This window comes from Colletotrichum graminicola (genome assembly GCF_000149035.1).
Source record: "Colletotrichum graminicola M1.001 genomic scaffold supercont1.4, whole genome shotgun sequence".
Classification (NCBI taxonomy): domain Eukaryota; kingdom Fungi; phylum Ascomycota; class Sordariomycetes; order Glomerellales; family Glomerellaceae; genus Colletotrichum; species Colletotrichum graminicola.
This window is the reverse complement of record NW_007361008.1, coordinates 584,383-604,870: the sequence shown is the minus strand read 5'-3', so window position 1 is coordinate 604,870 and position 20,488 is coordinate 584,383. Positions and strand designations below refer to the sequence as shown.

The window sequence follows — 20,488 nt, the reverse complement described above, 5'->3', positions numbered from 1 at the left end:
GATGACAAACTTCTGAAGAATTGCGGGATCCAAGCTGTAGGAACGTTAATTTGCGTAGTTGAGATTCACTGTTCTGTAGATGGCTTGAAATCTGCCTTGTCGGGACAGAAAATTTCTAGGTACGTCTGATTGGAATGCGGCGAGTGGGAGGGGGCAAGGCTGTCGATCAGCCAGTCAAAAGCAGACGTGGCGGTGCGACCCCATATATTAAGGACCCGTGCATGTGGCTGACGGCAGTTTGCTCTCCAGGGGTCCTTCTCCTCCCGGAAGCCAGGGGGCGCGTGGGAATGCACAACCAATTGATTGACCAGTTTGCGACAGAAGCGGCATCAATGCGACCAGCAAACAAGGGAGTATGTCTCCGGCTTCCCGCTGACGATTCGTGGTGCGCAATCGCTGCGGCGATTTATGTTCTGTTCGCTTTTTCCGTCGGAGTCGACCCGGCTTATGTCCCTTCCTTTACGCTTCGGGTAGAATACATCTGGTGGGACGCGTTGGAGGCCTTTCAGCCGATCATTTGATATCTCGGCCCTTTGATGCGGTGTCCGATATTCGCCCCGAGAAATTTCCTACCCGCCAACAGCTCTGTTCCAACGGTTGTGGCTTAGGGCTAGGCCTGACCTTGAGACATTACATCGTTACGTCGTTTTATGCCTCGGACAAGGCCAGCTTCAGATGGGCGTTGGCATGGGCATAGCTGCCTCACGGCGGGCAGAAATGCTACTGACGGATGAGCATCCATCTGGACGGAAACGAAGTACGAGACGAAGTGGACTTGCAAATTCGCTCTCTTGTCTCAGCCAGACAGATGACGGCTGATGCCCACACTTTCCGGTGGCGCGCGAGGCTGCCGAGATGATCCAGGCAGATGTTTTTTTTTCCTCCTTCTGCCAGTTACCGACTGGGTTAGGCATATCGAATTCCGGAGTCTTGACCCCTGTTGCGGGATCCATTGGGGCAGTTCTCTAATTGTGCCCTGCACTGCCCAAACCTGGATATCCCAGATGGCAACCCCAGGTTTCCGAAGAGAAGGCCTCGAGTGATCTTCGCTGATGACTTCTTAACCAGCCGAGCAGGGATGTCCGGTGAATATTGATGGGATACTTGGTAAAGACTTGAGGGGTTTTGGGTGGCTGGCGCAAATTTTGAACCGCGGCGGTATCCAACAAGTTTTGTGATGACTGGACCATCGTTCGCTCCATTTTCATTACTGAGGGGGCGTGGGGTCGCTGGTTGAAAGCGGCGGCAGGTCATCTTCCAGGCGAAATTAGTTTGGGTCATCCGCAATTCGACCTAGTCCGGTGCGCTCTGCTTTGCCGCCAACGAACCGTTGCGGTCGCCGGGGAGGGCCACCCACTGCCCACAGGCTGGCGTGGGCAAGGAAAGATGTGTATTCTTAGAAGCATTTGGCAGATCGGATCGGATATGAAATGATGCAAGTCAGGATTATTTAGGCCGGACCCACGTTTGCAATGACTGGCGAGCCTCCATGAGAGGAGAAGAGGTCGGGGAAAAGAAACAACATTGGACAAGGGGACAAGGGGAACAGAACGAAATGGGACTCTGCTATAATACCTAGGGATTGCGCACCCCGGGCTGGTGGGGATGGGTTCCAATCAAGGAGGCAAAGCATCGTCACGAGGAGAAGTTTGCTCCCCTGCCGGGAGATGAGGGCTTCCCAAGGGGGTAACTGTTCCTGGTTTCCCCATGCAAGTTTCTTGCTTAACTCGTGGCGGGCTCGATGCGAGTCGGCATGTCATCTTAAGCTGCAAACCGATGTGCTATGCCGTCGTACCTAGTGTATGCTATCCCAAGTGTCGACCAAGATCCCAATGTGCCGAATCAAGGCAAAATCCCTCTCGTCCTTATCAAGCCGCCATCCCTCCTCAATTGGTCCGTCGCGTCATGCAGGTCCGTCTGTGCCCACTGCGAGCTGCATACGCGTGGTGGGCTTGGATGCGACATGGCAATTGACAGGCCCGACTCTGGTTGGTGCTTGGGGCGACGCGGAGGCGCGGAGGTTATCATCTGCACCTCGTATGCAGCTACATCTGCAACTCTCAGGGTGAGTGAGTGAGAGAAACTGAGTAGTGCCCTGGACGTGCAGTGTACGAATAGAACGGGGTGGGAAAAAGGCACCAATGCGTAGGTACAGAAGCACACTGGTTACTAGATAGGGTGGTCGGCTAGCAACGGGCGGGAAGGGGGGGGGGGGGGGGGTGGCCGTCTGTTTGTTGATGGCGGCGCTGGTCTCGTCGCTCGCAATGGCCGACTCGAAACAAGTGAAGGGTCAAGAGCTGAGGGCTAGGCCGCACTAAGCAAGCTGGGCATGCGCGCTGGCGTCTTCTTGAGTCCTTGTCGTGGACTCGCGGGGTGACGGCGCCGCGTCGCACAAAGAAACTTTCCACCGGTCTTCGCAACCGAGTCAATATGAGGCTCCCAGCCGTGGCAACGATGACAAGAAAGAACAAAAAAAAAAGAGAACACTAAACTTTCGAACCATGCCACGCGATGCTGACGCCTTTGTTCCCCTGTCAGACTTGCAAGTGTAGAGGAGCAAGCCACTAGAGAGCTACTACGACAAGACCGCCATCGCCGTTTGCGCCGCTGAAGGTGTGCTAGAGGACGAGACATGCGAGGTTGAAGCACTGGACGCCGTCGTTTTTGCCGTTGTGCTTCGGTAAACGGGCGCCGTGTGCATACAGACACACTTCGTAGGAAGTGGTGTGCATCACCGTTCTGGTCTGTCATCAGTGCATCCGATTCTGGGGTTGCGTTGTGTTGCCTCCCTCCCTCTTCCAGGCCCCATCAGCTCCAACACCGTGACATGCCCCCCGCCCCACAAGGAGGTCCAAGGGGGGGCATCAGGAACGGGGCGTCAAATACGGGAAACATGGGAGAAATAAGGTACTGATCCCGTCCCATCCCATACGCGTTTGTATGCTGCCAATTATCATCTAGAGACCATACCATGTACAGTACGATGTATGCCCCCCTCCCCCGGCGTGTTATTGCTATGACCGGCTCCAGACGACACTTTACAGACGAGGTCCGGCTTCAAGTGCGGTGCCCAGGGAGGGGGAGGGGGGGCACTGAGCCGTCCCAAAACAGGGCGGAAAAAGCCAAACAGAAGCAGCATATTGACAACACTACCCGTATCCCTCGGAACGCCTCCTATAACGCGAGGTACTTGATCCTTCACCTACGCGTGCACTCGATGGCTTACCATGAGCAGCCGTGGTCCCATAATTCGGCATCCAGGGCTTTCTCTCTCTAGGTTACATACTCAGCAGGCTACCGTATACACTGGTTTAATCCGCCCACATCCACTTTATAGGCTAACTGTAATGGATATAGCGGGCGCTGTAATCGGTCTAGCTTACTGGCAGAAACCTAGATCAGATACTGGCAAAAGTAGGGGCAGTCACGTACGTCAGCAGGAAGATTGGGTGCAAGCTTGGCTGACTGGGTAGGTGGATGGGTGGGTGGGTTGATTGACCGCCTACCATGATAGGCTTAGCTGATAGAAGGCCGCTATACCCCGTACGGTTAGCCTTCAAAGTGGATGTGGGCGGATTAAGCCAGTGTATACGGTACTACTAGGAGGAAGCGAAAGAGAGGAAAAAGCAAGCAGATCTGTTCCGAGTGCCATCGGTCATCTCGCCGATTGATTTGATACGGGGAGAATGGGAGGGGTATATTTGAGGCTTGGAGGAGGGGCTCTCGTTTCTCTGGGCCTGCCGCCTGGGGGTGCGCGGGCGTTCTGATGTCCAGCAATCCCAGCAATGGAGAAAGAGTGGGATAAAAGTGACGAGGGGGGAAGGAGGGCCTTGGCACATGCGTTTTGCACCCTTGACCGTCGTTCTTCGTTCTCGAGACCGTTAACCAGTCAGAGGCCACCATGGGGATTTGATCGCGGAGGAGGAATTTGGTTCCTGTGCCGCCCCAGCGCCCCATGCTGCCATCCGGTATTACTAGGTACGTAAAGCCACAATCGGACGCCCCATTGAGCCCGCACACATCGCCTGACCGCTTTGGCTCTGCTCTGGCCATGGAGATCGAGGTGGAACCAACCGGAGACGTTGATCGAATCCCAGGTGTCGAGTTGAATCGAGTCGGCAATGGGTCCGGCGGTGTCTTTGTTGGGCGTTGAAACTTGCCCGGGTCACCCGGGGTCGGGCAAAAGAAAAGAAGGTGTTCAGGATACGGGATTGAAAGACCCAAGACAAGTCCTGTTCTAGGACGAAGCGAAAGCGTATTTCCGATGCTTTGGGCAAGGCCGTAGAACCCGGGAAAGATTGACCAGAATCATAACATGATTTGCACAGACTCGGCCTAACTTTGGCCCTGTGCCTAGGTACCTACTTTCTTCTTTCTTTCTCTTCGTCTCGTCTCTTCTTGTTGACCATGTCAAGGCTTGTTGTGGTGGCTTCCTCCCAGAAGTGCCGCAAGGGGCGGATGGCAGCGATGGTGATGGAGGGGGTGTGTTCCAATGGAGCTAACGCCGCCGACGCCGCCAACGCCGTTTTTGGAGGTACCTAGGTAGGTACACTAGGTACCTTGCAGAAGCTGTTGGCAGCCGTTGTTACATGGCGTTTGTTAGCCAAGGAGGGAGACGTTGCGATGATTCGTCTGGCTCGCAGCTGCCATGTGCAGCTCATCCGGTCGTCGGTCGCAGCATCGGTCTAGGTCTCTCAAGATCTCCAAGAGGCACCTGATCAAACCCTCGGAGGTGGCCGTGAGATGAGCCGAGCTGAGCGAAACTGAGCCGAGGCGGTGCTCAAAGCAAGTAGTCAGTGGGTTTAGCTGACTGGCCCATAGAACTTTGATGTTGTTGAGCCGTTATGCTTGCGGGTTTTTTTTTTTTTGTTCTATTTCATTTCTTTGACTGCCCTGGGCAAGGGAGACTTCTTCGTATGCTTGTGCAATCTTGTCTTGGTTTCTGTCCTGGTCGGCCACTTCTGGGCGGCGAAAAGAAACACCGGGTACAGGCTGCCAGCTAGCTGTGTGCTGTATTGGTATATCTTTGTCAGTGTTATCCCCCCTTCTGCTCCTGGGCCGGCCTGGGAAGGCCATAAATTGCAAAAGAAAAAACATGAATATTGAGCCCAGGATACCGCGGCTTCCGCAACTCGCAAAAAACTTGATAAACAGAATAGCAAAAATAACAAGCACGACACAGCGTGCACTGAGCTCTCAGCGCCTCCACTCCCTGTCTCCTGCCCACTTGCCTTTCCAGGCTCCTTTGTGACTTGCAGCGACCCAACCATCGTCAGATCCGCCAACTAGGCGATATAGTCTCAGACTATCTGCAGAGCCATTCCAATAAGAGGCAGATTCGCTTTGTCGAGAACAAGAGGTTAGCACAATGGGCCATGGACTCGCGACAAATGAAAGAGAATAGTCAAACGGCGTTTGAAGGCAACGCAACTGGGGGAGGGGGGCAACCTCGTCCAGTTAGCCAGACTAACCACGCCAACCAGAGGCCTTATGACCAGATGTCGGACCGCTAAGGGTACTCAGGAGAGATGGGCTGCGTGGCTGGCCACCCAACGACGGCCGCCGGCTCTTAGTACCGGCTCTTAGTACGAACTGCTGTGGCTCCTCCCGTTAGCACCAAAGGGATTAGCAAAAAGTGTGGCAACCAGCACCTCACCACCCTCGCCCCAGCGACGCGAATACTTGCCCTAGCATAAGGTGTGGTGTCGTGATACGCTACTGCATAGTCCCCCCCCTTGGTACCATGAGCCAGTTGCCCAGGTTGCCCAGGAGCTGGGCGGCTTTGAGTGGATGGTTGACAAGAGGGAGTGCAGGTACAGCTGCAGGGCGAGGCAGGTATCTGCCAGGGCCCGTCCAGTCGCTACGACCTAGGATAGCTACAGGTGCGTCCAAGATAGGTACGGAGACAGAGAATGCCATAGACAAGTCGAGTGGAAAGATACCTCCCTAGGTAATAACCGAATGGGTTCGGGCGCCGGGCAAAGGGTTTGTTGTTGAGCGTCTTCCTCGCAGCGGTGGTCACGATTCGGTCCAGGGATGCCTTGCTCGTCGATCAGACTTCGAGACATACCTGTAAACTACGAGTCCCGATGAGTTGCCTAGATAGGTAGGTCAACAACAATGGCAACTGGATGTTGCACTCGGCGCCGTGTGCACGTAGTATAGGTTTACGCATATCCGTACTCTGTTTGTAGAAGGCTATCCGTGCCCTACCTAGGTATGTACTACTACTACGTAGGTCGATAACTCTATCTACCTACTTGGTATGTTGCCAGTAGAGTACGCACCTTTGGCCCCCCCCCCCACTGTCTGATATGTACACTGTAACCGCCGTATTGCTTCCTCTCGTATCGCAGCAGCGCATGTACCCTTTTGGCGGTTCATGGCGCTGTCGAGTACTTGCTCGCTTGTTCTTTGGCGTGTTGGGTGTGAGTACGCTACGGCTGCTGCCCCATCAACCTGAGCAAGCCCCCCCTGGTTGTCCCTGCCTTGCTTGTGTCCGGGCTCTGGAGAAGTCCTGACTGACTTGCTGGAATCACAATCTCACCCCTGGTCAGCGTGTCCCTGCCGCTGCTCCCTCTTCTCCCCGAACCAGTCAGTCAAAACCAAACTGAGATTTTCCCTTCACCACCCCCTCCCTGTCCACGTTTGTGCACCCCCTGCCCCCATCATCCACACCCCAACCGCTGGACCCGACTCGTCGCTTCTCGTTGGTGTGTGTGTTGTGTGTGCGTGCGTGTGCGTGTGTGTGTGTGTGTGTGTGTGTGTGTGTGTGTGTGTGTCTGTCCCCAAGTCCACCCATCCATCTCATCCTCTCTTTAGTCTTCCGCGTCGCAACCCCCTCTTATTCCTATCAACTCTTTCCCCCCCCCCAAACCTTTCGAGGCCGTCGTCGTTCACTGACTTCTGTTTCGTGGTTCAATTCCAGCTGTAAATCTCGCAGGTTTGCTTCTGGTTTTGTACCGTCCGCTCCTTAACAACCTTTTCAACCTTCATCTTCGATAAATAGCATTTGTCTTACCTGGTCGACCGATTCTGTCACGTACGCAATCGTGAACGCCAATTTCGTCCAATTCCCATCGTCAACGCGCCGCATTCGACATCCCCCCTCCGAACGAAAACGTGCCTACCCGCCCAGCGGCCTCAAGCTTTAATCTCGTGTAGTGAACGCTTCGCACTATAAAAGGCCACTGTCTGCTTAGACGTTGATGCAACAGAATTAATCACCAACCCCGTCATCGCCTCTGCAAATCGCCCGACACGCGCTGTCCGCGTCAAGAACCAAACGATTTCCCTTTCTCACCGACGGCCATCTCGCAATCGCGCCCTCTATATGTCCTTCTTCTAGTTGCTGACCGATCCTGTAGCCGCAGAGCGGCTCAGTTAAACATGGCAACGACTGCTGGACCTGAGACTATGACGGGTTCCGCCGGTACAAAGGTTTTGGACCAGCCTTCGATGCAAGCCATCTCTCTCCCAGTAATGATGGATAACTCTACTTCCTCCCCAATACCCTTCTCAGGACCAGGCTCCCCTCGAACAATGCCTCCTTTGCCGAATCCGCCTTTTGTTTTCCCGGCAAGGCCATCGTCCGCCTCTGCGCCTTCGTCTATCTCTAGAGCAACGGGGCGACGACCATTATCCGCGATCGAGATTCATGACCGGTCTACCTTCAGCATGGCTGCCGATTCTGCCGACCGACCTTCAAGATCACCTCTACTCCCCAACTTCACATTCAACCCGGGTGCTTCGCTGTCGCCGGATACCAACTCGCTTCTTAGCCCTCCGTTGTCCCCGCCGCCCGTGTCCCCCAGACTCGTGCCTTCGCCTTCACGACCAACTGGGGTCGGACACAGAAGAGGAGGAAGCGAATTTGTCGGAGGAAGCATCCGTTCTGGAGATTCTATCACAGTGACGGGTACAAGCCCGACAAGATCCGAGAGTGGCTTCGCATCCCCCAACTTCCAACTCCCACCCCCAAAACCCGTCAACCGCCGTGGCCACGCCCACAGACGATCTGCGGCACTGTCAAGCCACGACCTTTCTCTCATCGTGCAGCCCACAGCACCCGGAAACATGCGAGGTAATAGCGCGCCAACCAGTCCAGCCGACTATGACCGGCGCCTGGGAGATGAGAACGGAGGGTTGAACGGGAAGACGCTGAAGGGTGTCGAATCCGAGCCGGCTCTCAGGGTACCACCAGAGCTCACCAGGCCCGTGACTGCCGATTCAGGCACTTCGAGTGACAGAGCTCTACCCGCTGAGAGGCCTGTGACCCGTGCCCGTGTTGGATTCTCTGACACTCTCGAGTTCATTCCCCGCCCCCTATCAATGGTGTCTAGTGATACTTCTAGCACCGTGACGGCACGACCTGGTGGACACTCTGTGTCTGGCAGCATATCTTCTATCATTTCCATTCCCACCACCATCAACGCGGAAAACGAGCCCGTCATTCCTCTCGTGCTCACTCCGTCACGGCAGACCAACGAATCGAGACCCAGCACTGCCGGGGCCGTCCTCGAACGATCCCAGAGCATTCAATCCGTGGGCGCGTCTCCAAGACGAAGGAACTCGATTCCCACACTCATGAACTTGCCGGAAGCGGGCACTGTTGGCCCTCCGATGCCGAGCCCAACCAAGACCCCGAAGCGGTGGTCGTTCTTTGGACTTGACCCCTTTGCCGCCGCTGCATCGCCGCTACGCGTAAGGCCTCTGAGTTCCAGCTCTTCTGATTCCGGATCCAAGCCTCACAGTTCGGCATCTTCTTCTAATTCTGAGCACGTCTCAGATCCGATCACGACTGCAGGCATCTCGGAGCAAGACGGTCAAGGACCTGACGGCAAAAAGTCGAAAAAGAAGAAGAAGGTTAAAAACTGGGCGGGGTCCATCTTGGCGCGGAAAAGCAAGCCGCGCAACAAGAAATGTAAGGACTTGGATCTCTCAGGCGACTCAGCACGACAATTCGAGATCACTGAACCAAAGGACGAAACTCTAATGACTGAGCCCGAAGTCAACATTGAGCCGGTGACGCCGACACTCGTGGTCACGGACACTTCTAGCCAACCGCAGAACTTGCAAGAGTGGAAACCGCGTCCTTTGTCGGCTCAGGATGACACCTCTTTCCCCATGATCGATTTGGATGCTGCTCTAGGTCCTTTCAACACACCTCTAGGCAACAATCCTGAATGGGATGCCGCTCAGCGAGCCGCCGCCTCTACCAAACGCCAGCTTCATAGCGCGCAAGGCATGAAAGGCTTTAGTGGCCCAGGAATGCACTACCATAGGCGCGCCGAGAGTGCTCCCGAAATGGTACCTTTTGAGGCTGCTCGCTTTGGGATCCACCGCTTTGGCAGCAGCTCAACCATGGCCGATGTCTTCGAGGAGGATGAGGAAGACGACGAACACACGGGCAAGTCCGCGTCGCTTCACACCAACAGCGGCAGGAGGGTTGCGCAAGATAGCGAGGAATCGTCCGGTGATGAGGCCACGCCGCCTGCGACCAACCCCGTTAAGAAACCCATACTGGATATTGCGCCTGTCGCGTTAGACGATGCGAGCATCCGCGGAGCTCCTGCCGCCGCCGACAAGGATGCGACTAAGGTGGCCGCTAGCATGAAATCCGGGGAATCTCTAGCTTCTTTGCAAGACGACGTAATTGTCGAGGAGCCCCTCATTCCGGAGATGTCTGAATTCCGCACAAGCTCTGTCTTCCAAGAGAAGGCGGAATCGACTGCCTCCGCGACTCCCTCGCCGAGGAGAATTCTTGCGAGCAAGGATTTGTCTCCGGTTGACGTCAGTCCTCTTCACCTCCCGACCCCCTCTCATGTTCCTGTCAGTCCCTACTCAATGAGTCACGCCTCCTCATTCCCGTCGCCTCGTTCGCCCATGTCTTACGATGCGCAGCGAATTTCTACGGCCCCGTCTTCGGTCAATGAAGAGAACAATTTCCAATCACTGCTACTTGGGGAGCCTGGCCCGGAGGTCAGGCTCTCTGTAGATATTCCTTCATTGACGTCGAGTCACTCAACCATGACCAGAGACAGCTCGTTTGCAGCCAGCAGTCAATTGAGACAGGATCCCATTCGGCCCGATCAGCAAAGGCCAGTTTCAGTATCCTCGGCAGCCTTTGGCCGCCGCAGATCCAGTCTTGCCAGTCTAAGCAGGCTTATCAGCAGCTCTCACGGCGAACGCAGCAAGCTCTCAATGGAAGTCCCATGCGATGGTGAGAACAAGAAGAACAAAACGAGCAAATCGAAGCGACTTAGCCGGATGATGCGATTTTGGAAGCCCAAGGATGACACTGCAGCGTGAATTTCTTTCGGGAAATGCATTTCGCCCAATCCCCTCCTCGCAATGACCGAGTGATAGGTCATCATCCACTCGGCCCCGACCTTATATCACAAAGGTGGCCTCACGACGCATGTATATGGAATTCTTGTACAACCTTTTGCGCACTCTCTCTCGTCGGACGCGTTCGGCGGGGTTATGTTCTTCCTCCATGGAACGGGGGTGTTAAACGTCTCAGTTGTGGGCCTCATTGGCGACTGAAAAGTCCATCACGCCCTTATTTATTGAGGAAGAGCAATTATTGCTCGTTGCTAAGCCCTGCATGCCTGTGGGAATGAGCAGCACTTACGGGCCAAATACTTTGGGACATGGATTAGGCGTTTTTTTTGTGATGATAGCATGAGCAGCAAGTTGCATGAGCATAGCAGGTACGCGGCTGTATGTCTTCGTGACAACTGCGAGGCGCGGAAACATGTGGTTCACTGATTTCGTCTCCCAACTCGGACATATCGGGGATGAACAGCGAATTTAGTACGGCAAAAACATGGCGAGGCAGACAAGTCGGGGTACACTATTGTGGCGCCCCTCTTAGTTCTTTGGTCGGCTGGCTGTTTCAGTCCTCTAGATGATGGAAAGATGGCACAAATCGCGACGTAGACAAATATTAATGAACATTTTCTGAGAACACGGTAGTAAAGAGATGTTGAGAGTTCCAAGGTGAGGAACGTCGATAGCTTGGGCTACGATTCATGAGACTTTGACACGTAAGGTTGTTCGGCACGACGGGTGAAGTTGATCAGGGCCCGAAAACTAAAGGTAGAAGGCCGGTCCACGCCTGTAGACCTCGGCTGAGGCCGCGGCGGCCCACCCGTGCTGTCGCGCGTTACAAGGTACCTCTCAATTGCATACTGGGGAAGCGTGACCCAGTTACTGGCCAAAGTGAACCCCCCGTCCATACCTGTCTCCAGAGCTCCAGCAGTTCGTCTCTCAGCATTCACTCTTGACGAACCCAAGTCGAAAAGACAGCGAGATATCGTATCCGCTTTGGGTCACTCTGTCCAATTGACCAGCAACCTACCACTACTACCCGCGTTCGGACCACTGCTGTTGTCCACTCTTGCAGCTGGCGCCGTCACCTTGCTCTCTCTCGCACCCGACCGAGCAGACAAGAGCTCTTCCTCCACCAGCCTTCGCCGACATGTCGTGGCGGATCCAGAACCTGCCCGACTCCCAGTCGAACTCTGCGGGTGCGAACAAAAAGTCCAAGTCCAAGTCCAAATCGTCGGACGGGCGGGGCGCGATCAAGAGGCTCATCAAGGAGCTGGATGTGTGGCGGACGGAGCAGAAGGACGAGCGGGGGATCGAGAGGCTGGGTCCCGTCGACGACGAGGACCTTCTCACCTGGGAAGCCGTGATCAACGGACGGGGGATTGGGAATGGATATGATGGTACTTTAACACCCCCCGCCCATCCTTCTTCCCCCTTTTCCCTCCTTCGCTTCCCCTCTGGCGAGGCCGGTCGCGGCCAGAGGGCATGCGTCGCATCCCTCCCTACCTACGCCACGAGGTGGAAACGCCCCCTGAGTCACGGTGGCTAACGTGTTGCTGTTCTTTCCCCCTCAAAACAGAAGGCCGCTGGCTCCTCGCCATCCAGATCCCGCAGGACTATCCCCTGCGGCCGCCCACGATACGGTTCGTGACGCCCGTTGTGCACGCCAACATTGCGCTGCAGACGGGCGAGATCTGCCTCGACCTGCTCAAGGACGCCTGGACGCCGGCCTACAGCGTCCTCGAGAGCGTGCGCGCCGTGCGCACGCTGCTGGCGTATCCCGAGACGGACTCGCCCCTCAACGTCGACGTCGCGGCGCTGCTGCGCGGCGGCGACGTGCTCGGCACCCGCGCGCTCGTCGAGTTCTGGTGCCGCGATGACGAGGGGAGGTACGAGGGGCAGTAGTGCACAAGGGCGGTTCGTTTGGCGTCTCGACTCGTGCGCTTCCCTGTGCGTCGCGGGGTGATAGTATCCTGCGTAAGATTGTCATCCTAAGAGGCGGGCACAGGGGAAGCGGGGAGGATTGGGTCGGAACACGGGGTTTCGGGCGATTACTATCCGGAGATGAGGAAATCGAGAGTAATATGGGTTGGGTTTCTGGAAGCGTGCTGGGGTGTTTGTTTTCTTTCTTATTTTATTTACGGGAGATTTATCGTCACTTGTGTTTGGGCGGGAATGGTGGCGCGCGGGTCAAAGGGAATGCGTATAATACGGCGAGCGCAATTCTTACAAACGAAAAGAAACATGGACTGGGCCTTCTTTTTCTTCTTCTTGTTGGATAACATATGATTTTGGTCTAGAACGCCCGGAGCTCTCGACTTGAAGGATAGGAGACTCCTTCTAATGCTGATATGTTGCGCAATCCCATAATGCTCCTCCCCTCTTACCCATCTCCGCCGCCACCCTTCTTTGGGTCCCTTGGCGCTTTCGTATTTACTCTTACACCCCTCGGACGCAACCGCCTTCATGTCATGAGGCTACCTAGCCGCTCAAGTCCAGCCCTTCCGGCTATCCCCTAACCCCCAGACTCCTGATCCATCGAAAAAAAAAGGAAGAAAAAAAAAGGAAAAGGGAGGAAAACCCCAAGTGTGTAGGAAGTTGCTGTACGTAGATGGGTGGATGGGGTTGTGTGAATATGCTACAAAGAACGCCTGTCTCTCACCACCATTGCCCCCTTTTTCCTTTTTCTCTGTCGCCAATATTTTGAATGAAATCATGGGTTTTTTTGGCAATATACGAAAAAGGGGTATCTGTGCAATGGTTTCAAAAGGCATGTGTTTCTTATGAGACCCGCGCGTAAATTCGTGATGCTGCTGTCGGTGCTCTTGGAGGAGTTTTGGCTACCGTAAAGACAGCGGTAGACGTGTGTGTTCTGACCGTCGTGGCACCTCACCACTATTCATTGTAGTGATAGACCTGCGCAAATGTGAGATAATGAACCAATCGACGGTGACCAAGGTCTGCTTACTCTGTAGTTCGGGAGCCCGAACGGCTGCCAGCCCAGTCGCTTCGCCATTTTCGCAAACCCTTCCGTCTCAATCAGGTGGTAAAAGGAGAAGGGCGGGAACATGGCGCCGTCACGGTGGACGTCCGCTTTGACGAGTAATGCAGTGCCGCCGACGCCGTCCAAGGGAATTTCCACCTTCTTGTCGTTTTCATCGGTGCCTAGATACGCCATCAATGCACGGTACGTTGGCATGTCCTTGTAACCCTCGAGTAGAATGTCGTCGGGGCCCATTGTCTCGGCCATCTTCTGTGCTATCTCGCTGTCCTGCCAGCTGTTGAAGTCGTAGGGCCGCTCCTCCATCTTCTTGGTCTCGGGGTTGATGAACCGCTGGAAGCAGTTGGGGACAATGACGGCTTTGTCATGCGCTGCCAGATCCTGAATGAGGGAGGGCGGCGTTTCGACAATGTCGGCATCTAGCCACAGCACCCAGGATGTCTGGGGTCCTAGGGTCGTGAACAGCAACGAATTGCGGGCCTTGGACATGCTTGCCCGCCTGGCCTTCTGGTTCTCCATCTTGTGCCGCTCGCCCTCATCCTGGGATGCAATGGCCGGCTCGAAGTCTTGCCGTAGTATGACGATGCTCTTGAAGCTGTTCTTGTCCGAGCGCTGTGTCTTGGTGATCTGATCCTGCAGCGCCGCCGTCGCGGCGTTTCCTTCCTTAGTTTTGGGCAGAATGAAGCCGAGCGAGATGAGGTCGTGGGGGTAGTTGAGGCGCAGCAGGTTGTCCCAATACTCCTGGTAGAAACGAGCCATTGGCGTCAAGATCAGAACGGACTCGCGGTTGCCAATGGGATCGGTTGTGATGGTAACATTGTTGAGGTTGTAGTGAACAACCGGCGGTGGTCTTGTGTCGCCCTTTGCCTTCTTTCGATAGGGCGCGGTTGGCGGTGATAGGTGGTGAGAGGCGGTACCAGACGACTCTGCCGTGGTCGACTTGGAGGGCCCGACGAGGAAGACGATGATGAAGATGCACAGCACTGCGCCAAGAAGGAGGGTCACCGGGTTCGCCTTTTTCAAACGAACTGACCCCATGGGGCGAGCCATGGGTGGCAGTCTTACGTGATGAAGAAGGATGCGAAAACCATAAAGGTGGTCGTGGATTGAGAGGTTGTCGTCGACGGCCTTCGGCTTGGCTTGGCTTCGCGCTTCTGGGTATGTTGTAGCTTTCGGATAAGTGGTTCGTCTTGAGGTTCAGAACAGGCTCAAGAGGGTTGCGCGTTGTTTGGCTTGCAGGAAATTGCGGCCGCGCAGTGGTCGAAGAAGATGACACTGGGCACTCCTTCTCGTGTGTCTCTGGCTGAAGGAGTGAGAAATTTGGCCAGTTACGAGATTCCCACGTTGACGGGCTGATCGATTCAAGGGATGCGCATTAGGGAGGACAGCTCTACACTAAAGTTACAGTTGGTATGACAAAAGGGGCCTAGCGCCTCACCCCCTCGAGGACTAACTCCGGCCCGGATCCATCCTGCCTCGCATCAACAGACAGACGTAGGGCGCTGAAAGACAGACGAGACACCACCTGTAATTTTGCGACCAGCGGGACGGGCGCGCTGAATAGTGCTGAGACCTTGAATGGCTCAGAAGTCGCTACGGTGGAATGCCGCGAGGAGACATTAAGGTACCGGACCCCTGAGACTTGCAGTATGATCCACTCAGCCACTGTACCTCTAGTCTGGAGAGCGCCTCTCATGGGCGCTCCTGCTAGCCAATTACAGCGAGCGATTTCGAAAAGGTCCCGCTGGGATAGCAAGCTTTCAGCCACCCTAGGTACGATGTACGTATGCTCTCCACGCAGCGCCACACCCCAGTGTCTTTTGGTCGATCCGCGCTCAGCGATACGAGTGTCCGAGTCGCGAACTAGCATTGTTGTCCCATCACATCCTGCCACGAAACTTACGCCCATCGAGACCTAAGGCGAAGAAAGTTTTCGACTGATCGACTCGACAATTGCAGCTGCGCCAATTCTCTCAATACCATCTTTTTAACCAGACACCCATCATGGCGGACAAATTGGACCGCAGCCTTGACGAGATCCTCGGTGAAAAGGTACGAACACCCGCAGCCTTGGACCGTATGCGACCACGGAGCTTACTCGACGCATCACAGAGGCATGACGGCTCTCGCAACCGCCGCGGAGGCGGCGGAGGTGCTCCTCGTAGACGTGAACGCGAACGTCAGGAATACCCCCGCGATGGCGTCAGAAAGGTACGGCGCAAGCCCCCAACTGTCCCTATGCTTGATCTCCAGACTTAATCGTCTAGGTTGAAAGATCCTCCCTCACCCTCATCCCGGTCGGCATCGATTCTATCGCAGCTGTCCGCGCTGAACGGCCCGTTGAAGACCGGGAGCGGTTTGTATCAATTGCAAGGGCCTAGCTAACAGGTGTCGCCATCTTGCGATACAGTCTTTCCGCGACGAACCTAGAAACCTCGACAGGTAAGCCTCAGTAGAAGGAAGAGGCCGAAACACGTCATCAGCTAACCCTTACTTAGCGAATGGGTTCACGATCGGTTTGAAGAACATGGTACGATTTGGCTGGTATCAAGACCCCGTGTGACCAGCAGCTAAAGTAAATAGATACCCGTCGCGGCCCAGCCCCGCGACGAAGACGCGACGAACCGGAACAGAGGTAGCCTCACTGTGAACAGCAGTTACAGAGCTATGCTGACCTCGTATCGCAGAGATTCTAGCAGCGCAAAGATTCGTGTCGAGAACATCCATTACGAACTTACTCCGGAGGATTTGGAGGTACGAGCTATTGGACATATGCGGATAATGGATCCGGGGGTTGCTAAGATACATACAGGAGCTCTTCAACAGGATCGGACCTGTCGCCAAGCTGGATCTCAAGTATGATCGAGCTGGACGCTCGGAGGGTGTTGCCTTTGTTACGATGGAGTCCCGCGAGGATGCTCTGGAGGCGGTTAAGGAATTTGACGGCGCCAACGCCAACGGTACGTGGTTTGAGTCTCTGTGTGCCAATGCTCGAAGTCTAACACGTCTCAGGCCAACCTATCAGGTTGTCGATCATGCCTGGTGGACCTGGGCCCCGATCTCGAAACCCTTTCGACTCAGCAGTGATGCCGGGCCGTCCCCTGGCCGAACGTATCTCTGCTCCCGGCGGCCGATCCAGATCATTGTCGCCTGGGCGCCAATACGACGTCGATGAAGCTGCCAGCAGGGGAATTGACAGATACATACCCGGGGGACGCTCCAGAAACCGCTCGCGCAGCCCCATGCCCCGACGACGTGGCGGTAACGGCGGCGGTCGTAGACCTGGCGCTCGCAGGGAAGGGGGAGGCAGAGACGGAGGTAGAGACGGAGGTAGAGACGGGGGGAGAGATCAAGACGGCGGAAGAGGGGGCCGCTCTGGCAAGGACGGGCGCACTCGAAAAACCCAAGAAGAACTGGATGCCGAAATGGCAGACTACTTTGGTGGAGAAAACTCGGGTGAGACTGCGCCTCAGGCGAACGGCGGCGGCGCCGCTGCCGCCGCTGTACCCGCTACGCACGATGATATCGACATGATCGAGTAAAAGCTGGATCGGTTTACCTAGTTTTATGCTGTGCGCAGTGTCTCGGACTAGTCGCGAGAACAAGATATGTACTGGAACAAATGCCAGGTCACGGACATGCGGATAGCCATTCGCTCAGAGTGCCATACAACGTGGTTCATCTACACCACACCAATAGCATCGTGGACCCCTTAGCTTAGCTGCTGTAGAGGCCAACAATTGCCACTCTATTCCCCTTCAAGAGCAGGATTGAAACCCGGATGGCAATTTGCTGTAGCCCAGGTCAAAACAAGAACCCAGTCAAACGTGGGGAACCTTTTCTTCGGCGTTGCCTCCGTAGTCCCAGTTTCTCGAACGTTTCCACTCCTGCAAGCCCTGTTCCTGGTACGAAAATCACGAATTGGACAAGAGCTATGCCTCGGGCTTGCAGAAATTGGCATTCTTCAGTCCAAACTAAAAACCAAGTTTCCGATTATGGGGACCCTCCATGCATGTGACTAGCAACTTGGCAACGTTCCCCAAAAACCAAGGAAAATCGCAAGCCCATGTTCCCCGCCAAGCGCACGTCCGGGCTGCAACGTCAGGGTGCATGCACATTCGAGCCTGCCCATGGAGGTTCGGCACATTCGACTGCCCACGCCTCCTCCCCGGTCCCCCGTCTGCGCCTCTGGTCTTCCTCCTCCCCTCCAGGTCGGTCCCAGCGCTTATTTGCCTCCCTCTTCCCACCATCATTCCAAACCTTGGAAATCGTTGCAACCGTACTGGGGAGCCATCGGTGAATACACCACATTTCGCACAAACGGAGACATCGGAGTACCATTTGAACTTGCAACACTAAAACGGCCCGACGAAGAGCGAAGCAACAATATGACGGTTGCTGGTATAAGGTCCGACCCAAATCATAGATTTTGGGCACGCAGGCCGCTCATACGCCATTCCTCGAGTGACTGGATCGTAGGAACGACCATCGACACATAAAAGACATAACCAACTGCACGAGCGCGACACGAGGGTTTGTTTCAACTTTGAGGCTCTTACATTTTGCTTTCTGGGATCTGCGAGACATGCGCAACCGTCTTCGTGCTACTCAGCACATCCTGGACCATTTCATCACACTATTAACGAGCGTACACGCCGTCATCTCCAATTAACGGGCCTCTCGAAAGAAAGTTCCATCACTTAAACGGAATGGAATCAGCCCAACATATGGAGGGCTCGTTGCCATCTACCGACAACAATAACACATCTATCCTGCGCAACTCCCAGCAAGAATCACGTTCGAAGACCAGATCTCAATCTTCTAAGCCGCGAAGAAAACCACGGTCGTCAACGTCGGATACCAAGGGCAAATCTGTGCTGAAGGGCTCAGATCGTGAGCACGAGAGCGACGCTGGAGAGGACCCCCGCGACCTTCTATCCAAACACTCGAACTCAACACAGTCTGGGCCAAGGCCTGGAAGAAGACGTCCTTCGGCACCTAGAGCCACACCAGCGTCAGTACTGCCTGCGGGCGATGAGCATTTGGTAGATCCGGTGCCTCTCCGCCCGGGGGTCCCGTCACGACGAACGGCGCCGACGAAACTACCACCGCTCGGGGAGAGCAGTGCGTCCTCGCTTGCATCGGACACCGATACCACAAGTAGTTCTTCATCATCAAGTCTCCGGCCCTTGAGGCGTCCTCCCGTTCGTAGGCGTACATCAAAAGATCTCTCCCTGAGAGCACCATTACGCGGGGTACCCGAGGAGGTTGGTAAGCTTCCATCTGGCGGTCCTGATTTCTCTATACCCTTGCCAGAGCGAACCAAGAACCCACGCGACATCGTCCATGATGGAGAACGAGGCTTCATTGTAGACCTGAAAGTCAACTTGGAGGTGGACATCCAAATCAGGGCAAAGCTCATGGGCGATTTGACGTTGTCAGTGTTGTAATGTGCGCTTTGGATTCATGGGGACGAAATTTGAGGTGAACTTATAACATGGCGGTATCTGCAATGGCGCATAATGGATGGCGATGTAATATTAGGAGCGAATGGGTTCGCGGCAACAGGCTCGGGTCGGCAGCACGTGGTTCATGACACGGATGGCGTTCAAGGCGGGCTGTTTTTATCACAAAAAGCTCTGTCTTTTGAATAGGAAATGGGTCGCAGGGCGTAAGACCATGTGTTTATCTATCTTTGCATTGAACATCTAACCATATTCTCATCGGTTTATCGTGGTCCCTTGGCGGCATCACACGCAACGTTAATCCGTCTTCTTCTTCTTCCTCTCGAACCCTTCAGTCAACGCCGCCGCCACATCCTCCACCGTTGTGCCCCTCTTCCTCTTGCCAATCTTCTCCGTTCCGAGCGGAGAGTCCTCTGCCACGGCCCTGTACACCCCCGCCGCACCCATAAACAGCTCGGGCCCGAAGCCGCCCTCCTCAGCATGCGTCTTACTGATCTCCTCCATCTCGCGAACCCATCGATACGCCTTGGGCGGCATCGATACGATGCCCTTCTCAGCGCGAGCAAGGTTGCCTGGCAGACGCACCGAAAGCTCGCTGCGCAGGTGGTCCAGGACGCCCATGCGCTGGGCGCTCGTGAATGCCTGCGTGGCGATGGCGGTGAATCCCTTGGTCATGGAGGCGAAGCACATCTTCAGGCCGCTCGCGGCGCCGACGTCGGGGGAGATGTGGTTTCCGCCGAGCACGGCGCTGAGGCGGGCGCCAAAGGTCTCCGTCTCACGACCCTCTGTCCCCGGAAGGGAGAGGTCGGCCAGCTTATGCGGGCCGGACATGGGCATCCCCGGGACGTACCAGCCGTCGTCGCCGTCCTCGCCCTGTGGAGGCGTGGATGAGGAGACGTTGGTGCCGGCGTTGGGGGCGGATTGTGGGCGGGGCGGGGCGCCGATGATGCAGGCATCGACGAAGAGCGCGGGGACGCGGGCGCGGGCGAAGGACGAGGCAACAGATTTGCACGTCGAGGGCGCAACAGCGTTCATGTCGACGAAGTAGAGAGGCGCATCGCGCGAGACGCCGGCGAGGGCGTCGATGATGCGATCCGCCGTCGCCTCGGCGTCCCGCGGAGGGACGACGGAGAGGACGACGGCGCACTGGGACACCAGGTCCAAGTCCGAGTCCAAGAGTTCAACGTTGGCGTCGCGGGCGCGTTGGACGGTGTCTTCGCTGCGGGGCGAGGTAAGCATGAGTGAGGCCACGGCAGACGGTGAGGGAGGGCGGTTGGTTACCTGCGTCCTTTGACGTTGGTTGCGACACGGAAGCCTTTGGCAACGAGAAGCTTGGCGATGCCAACGCCCATGTCGCCGATCGAGATGACCCCGACCTTGGAGGGCGCCACGTTGCTTGTTGTGGCCATGTTCTCTCTGTGCGGTTATGGATTTTTCAAATTTAACGGCCGCTTATGTCTGCCTTGAATTATCACTTTAGATCAGGTTTGTGGAAGTTAAAGAAAGTGGCACGCGGGGAAAAGCATCCACTTGGATCATCCAGCGAATGCAGGTCGAGTCGCGGGTTACAGCACTGCGTCAGCCCTGTACGTGTTGTCGCGCATAGTCAGTCCAAACCACACACACACCTCGGACGCACAGCCGGCCGCCGCCCAGGTGTATCCCTAACCACGAGAAGTGAGGAAAC

At 55.6% G+C, this 20,488-nt stretch overlaps 5 protein-coding genes across 5 annotated transcripts; 3 read left to right on the top strand and 2 right to left on the bottom strand.

The window, feature by feature from the left end:
- Positions 1-7,677: 7,677 nt before the first annotated feature.
- GLRG_01472 (cell wall proline rich protein) lies at positions 7,678-10,311 on the top strand (the record flags this gene model as incomplete). The annotated part of the gene is made up of 1 exon (XM_008092157.1): positions 7,678-10,311. One exon carries the CDS (start codon positions 7,678-7,680, stop codon positions 10,309-10,311), a length of 2,634 nt encoding a protein of 877 aa, XP_008090348.1.
- A 1,174-nt stretch (positions 10,312-11,485) lies between these two features.
- Positions 11,486-12,240, top strand: GLRG_01471 (ubiquitin-conjugating enzyme; the record flags this gene model as incomplete). The annotated part of the gene is made up of 2 exons (XM_008092156.1): positions 11,486-11,735; positions 11,915-12,240. The coding sequence occupies 2 exons, from the start codon at positions 11,486-11,488 to the stop codon at positions 12,238-12,240; spliced, it is 576 nt and encodes a 191-aa protein (XP_008090347.1).
- Positions 12,241-13,230: 990 nt separating this feature from the next.
- On the bottom strand, positions 13,231-14,386 carry GLRG_01470 (uncharacterized protein; the record flags this gene model as incomplete). The annotated part of the gene is made up of 2 exons (XM_008092155.1): positions 13,231-13,251; positions 13,304-14,386. 2 exons carry the CDS (start codon positions 14,384-14,386, stop codon positions 13,231-13,233), a joined length of 1,104 nt encoding a protein of 367 aa, XP_008090346.1.
- Positions 14,387-15,340: 954 nt separating this feature from the next.
- On the top strand, positions 15,341-16,878 carry GLRG_01469 (RNA recognition domain-containing protein; the record flags this gene model as incomplete). The annotated part of the gene is made up of 8 exons (XM_008092154.1): positions 15,341-15,388; positions 15,449-15,547; positions 15,604-15,692; positions 15,747-15,778; positions 15,835-15,866; positions 15,920-16,090; positions 16,149-16,296; positions 16,349-16,878. 8 exons carry the CDS (start codon positions 15,341-15,343, stop codon positions 16,876-16,878), a joined length of 1,149 nt encoding a protein of 382 aa, XP_008090345.1.
- Positions 16,879-19,098: 2,220 nt separating this feature from the next.
- Positions 19,099-20,210, bottom strand: GLRG_01468 (uncharacterized protein; the record flags this gene model as incomplete). Its single annotated transcript, XM_008092153.1, has 2 exons — positions 19,099-20,020; positions 20,083-20,210. 2 exons carry the CDS (start codon positions 20,208-20,210, stop codon positions 19,099-19,101), a joined length of 1,050 nt encoding a protein of 349 aa, XP_008090344.1.
- Positions 20,211-20,488: the final 278 nt, after the last annotated feature.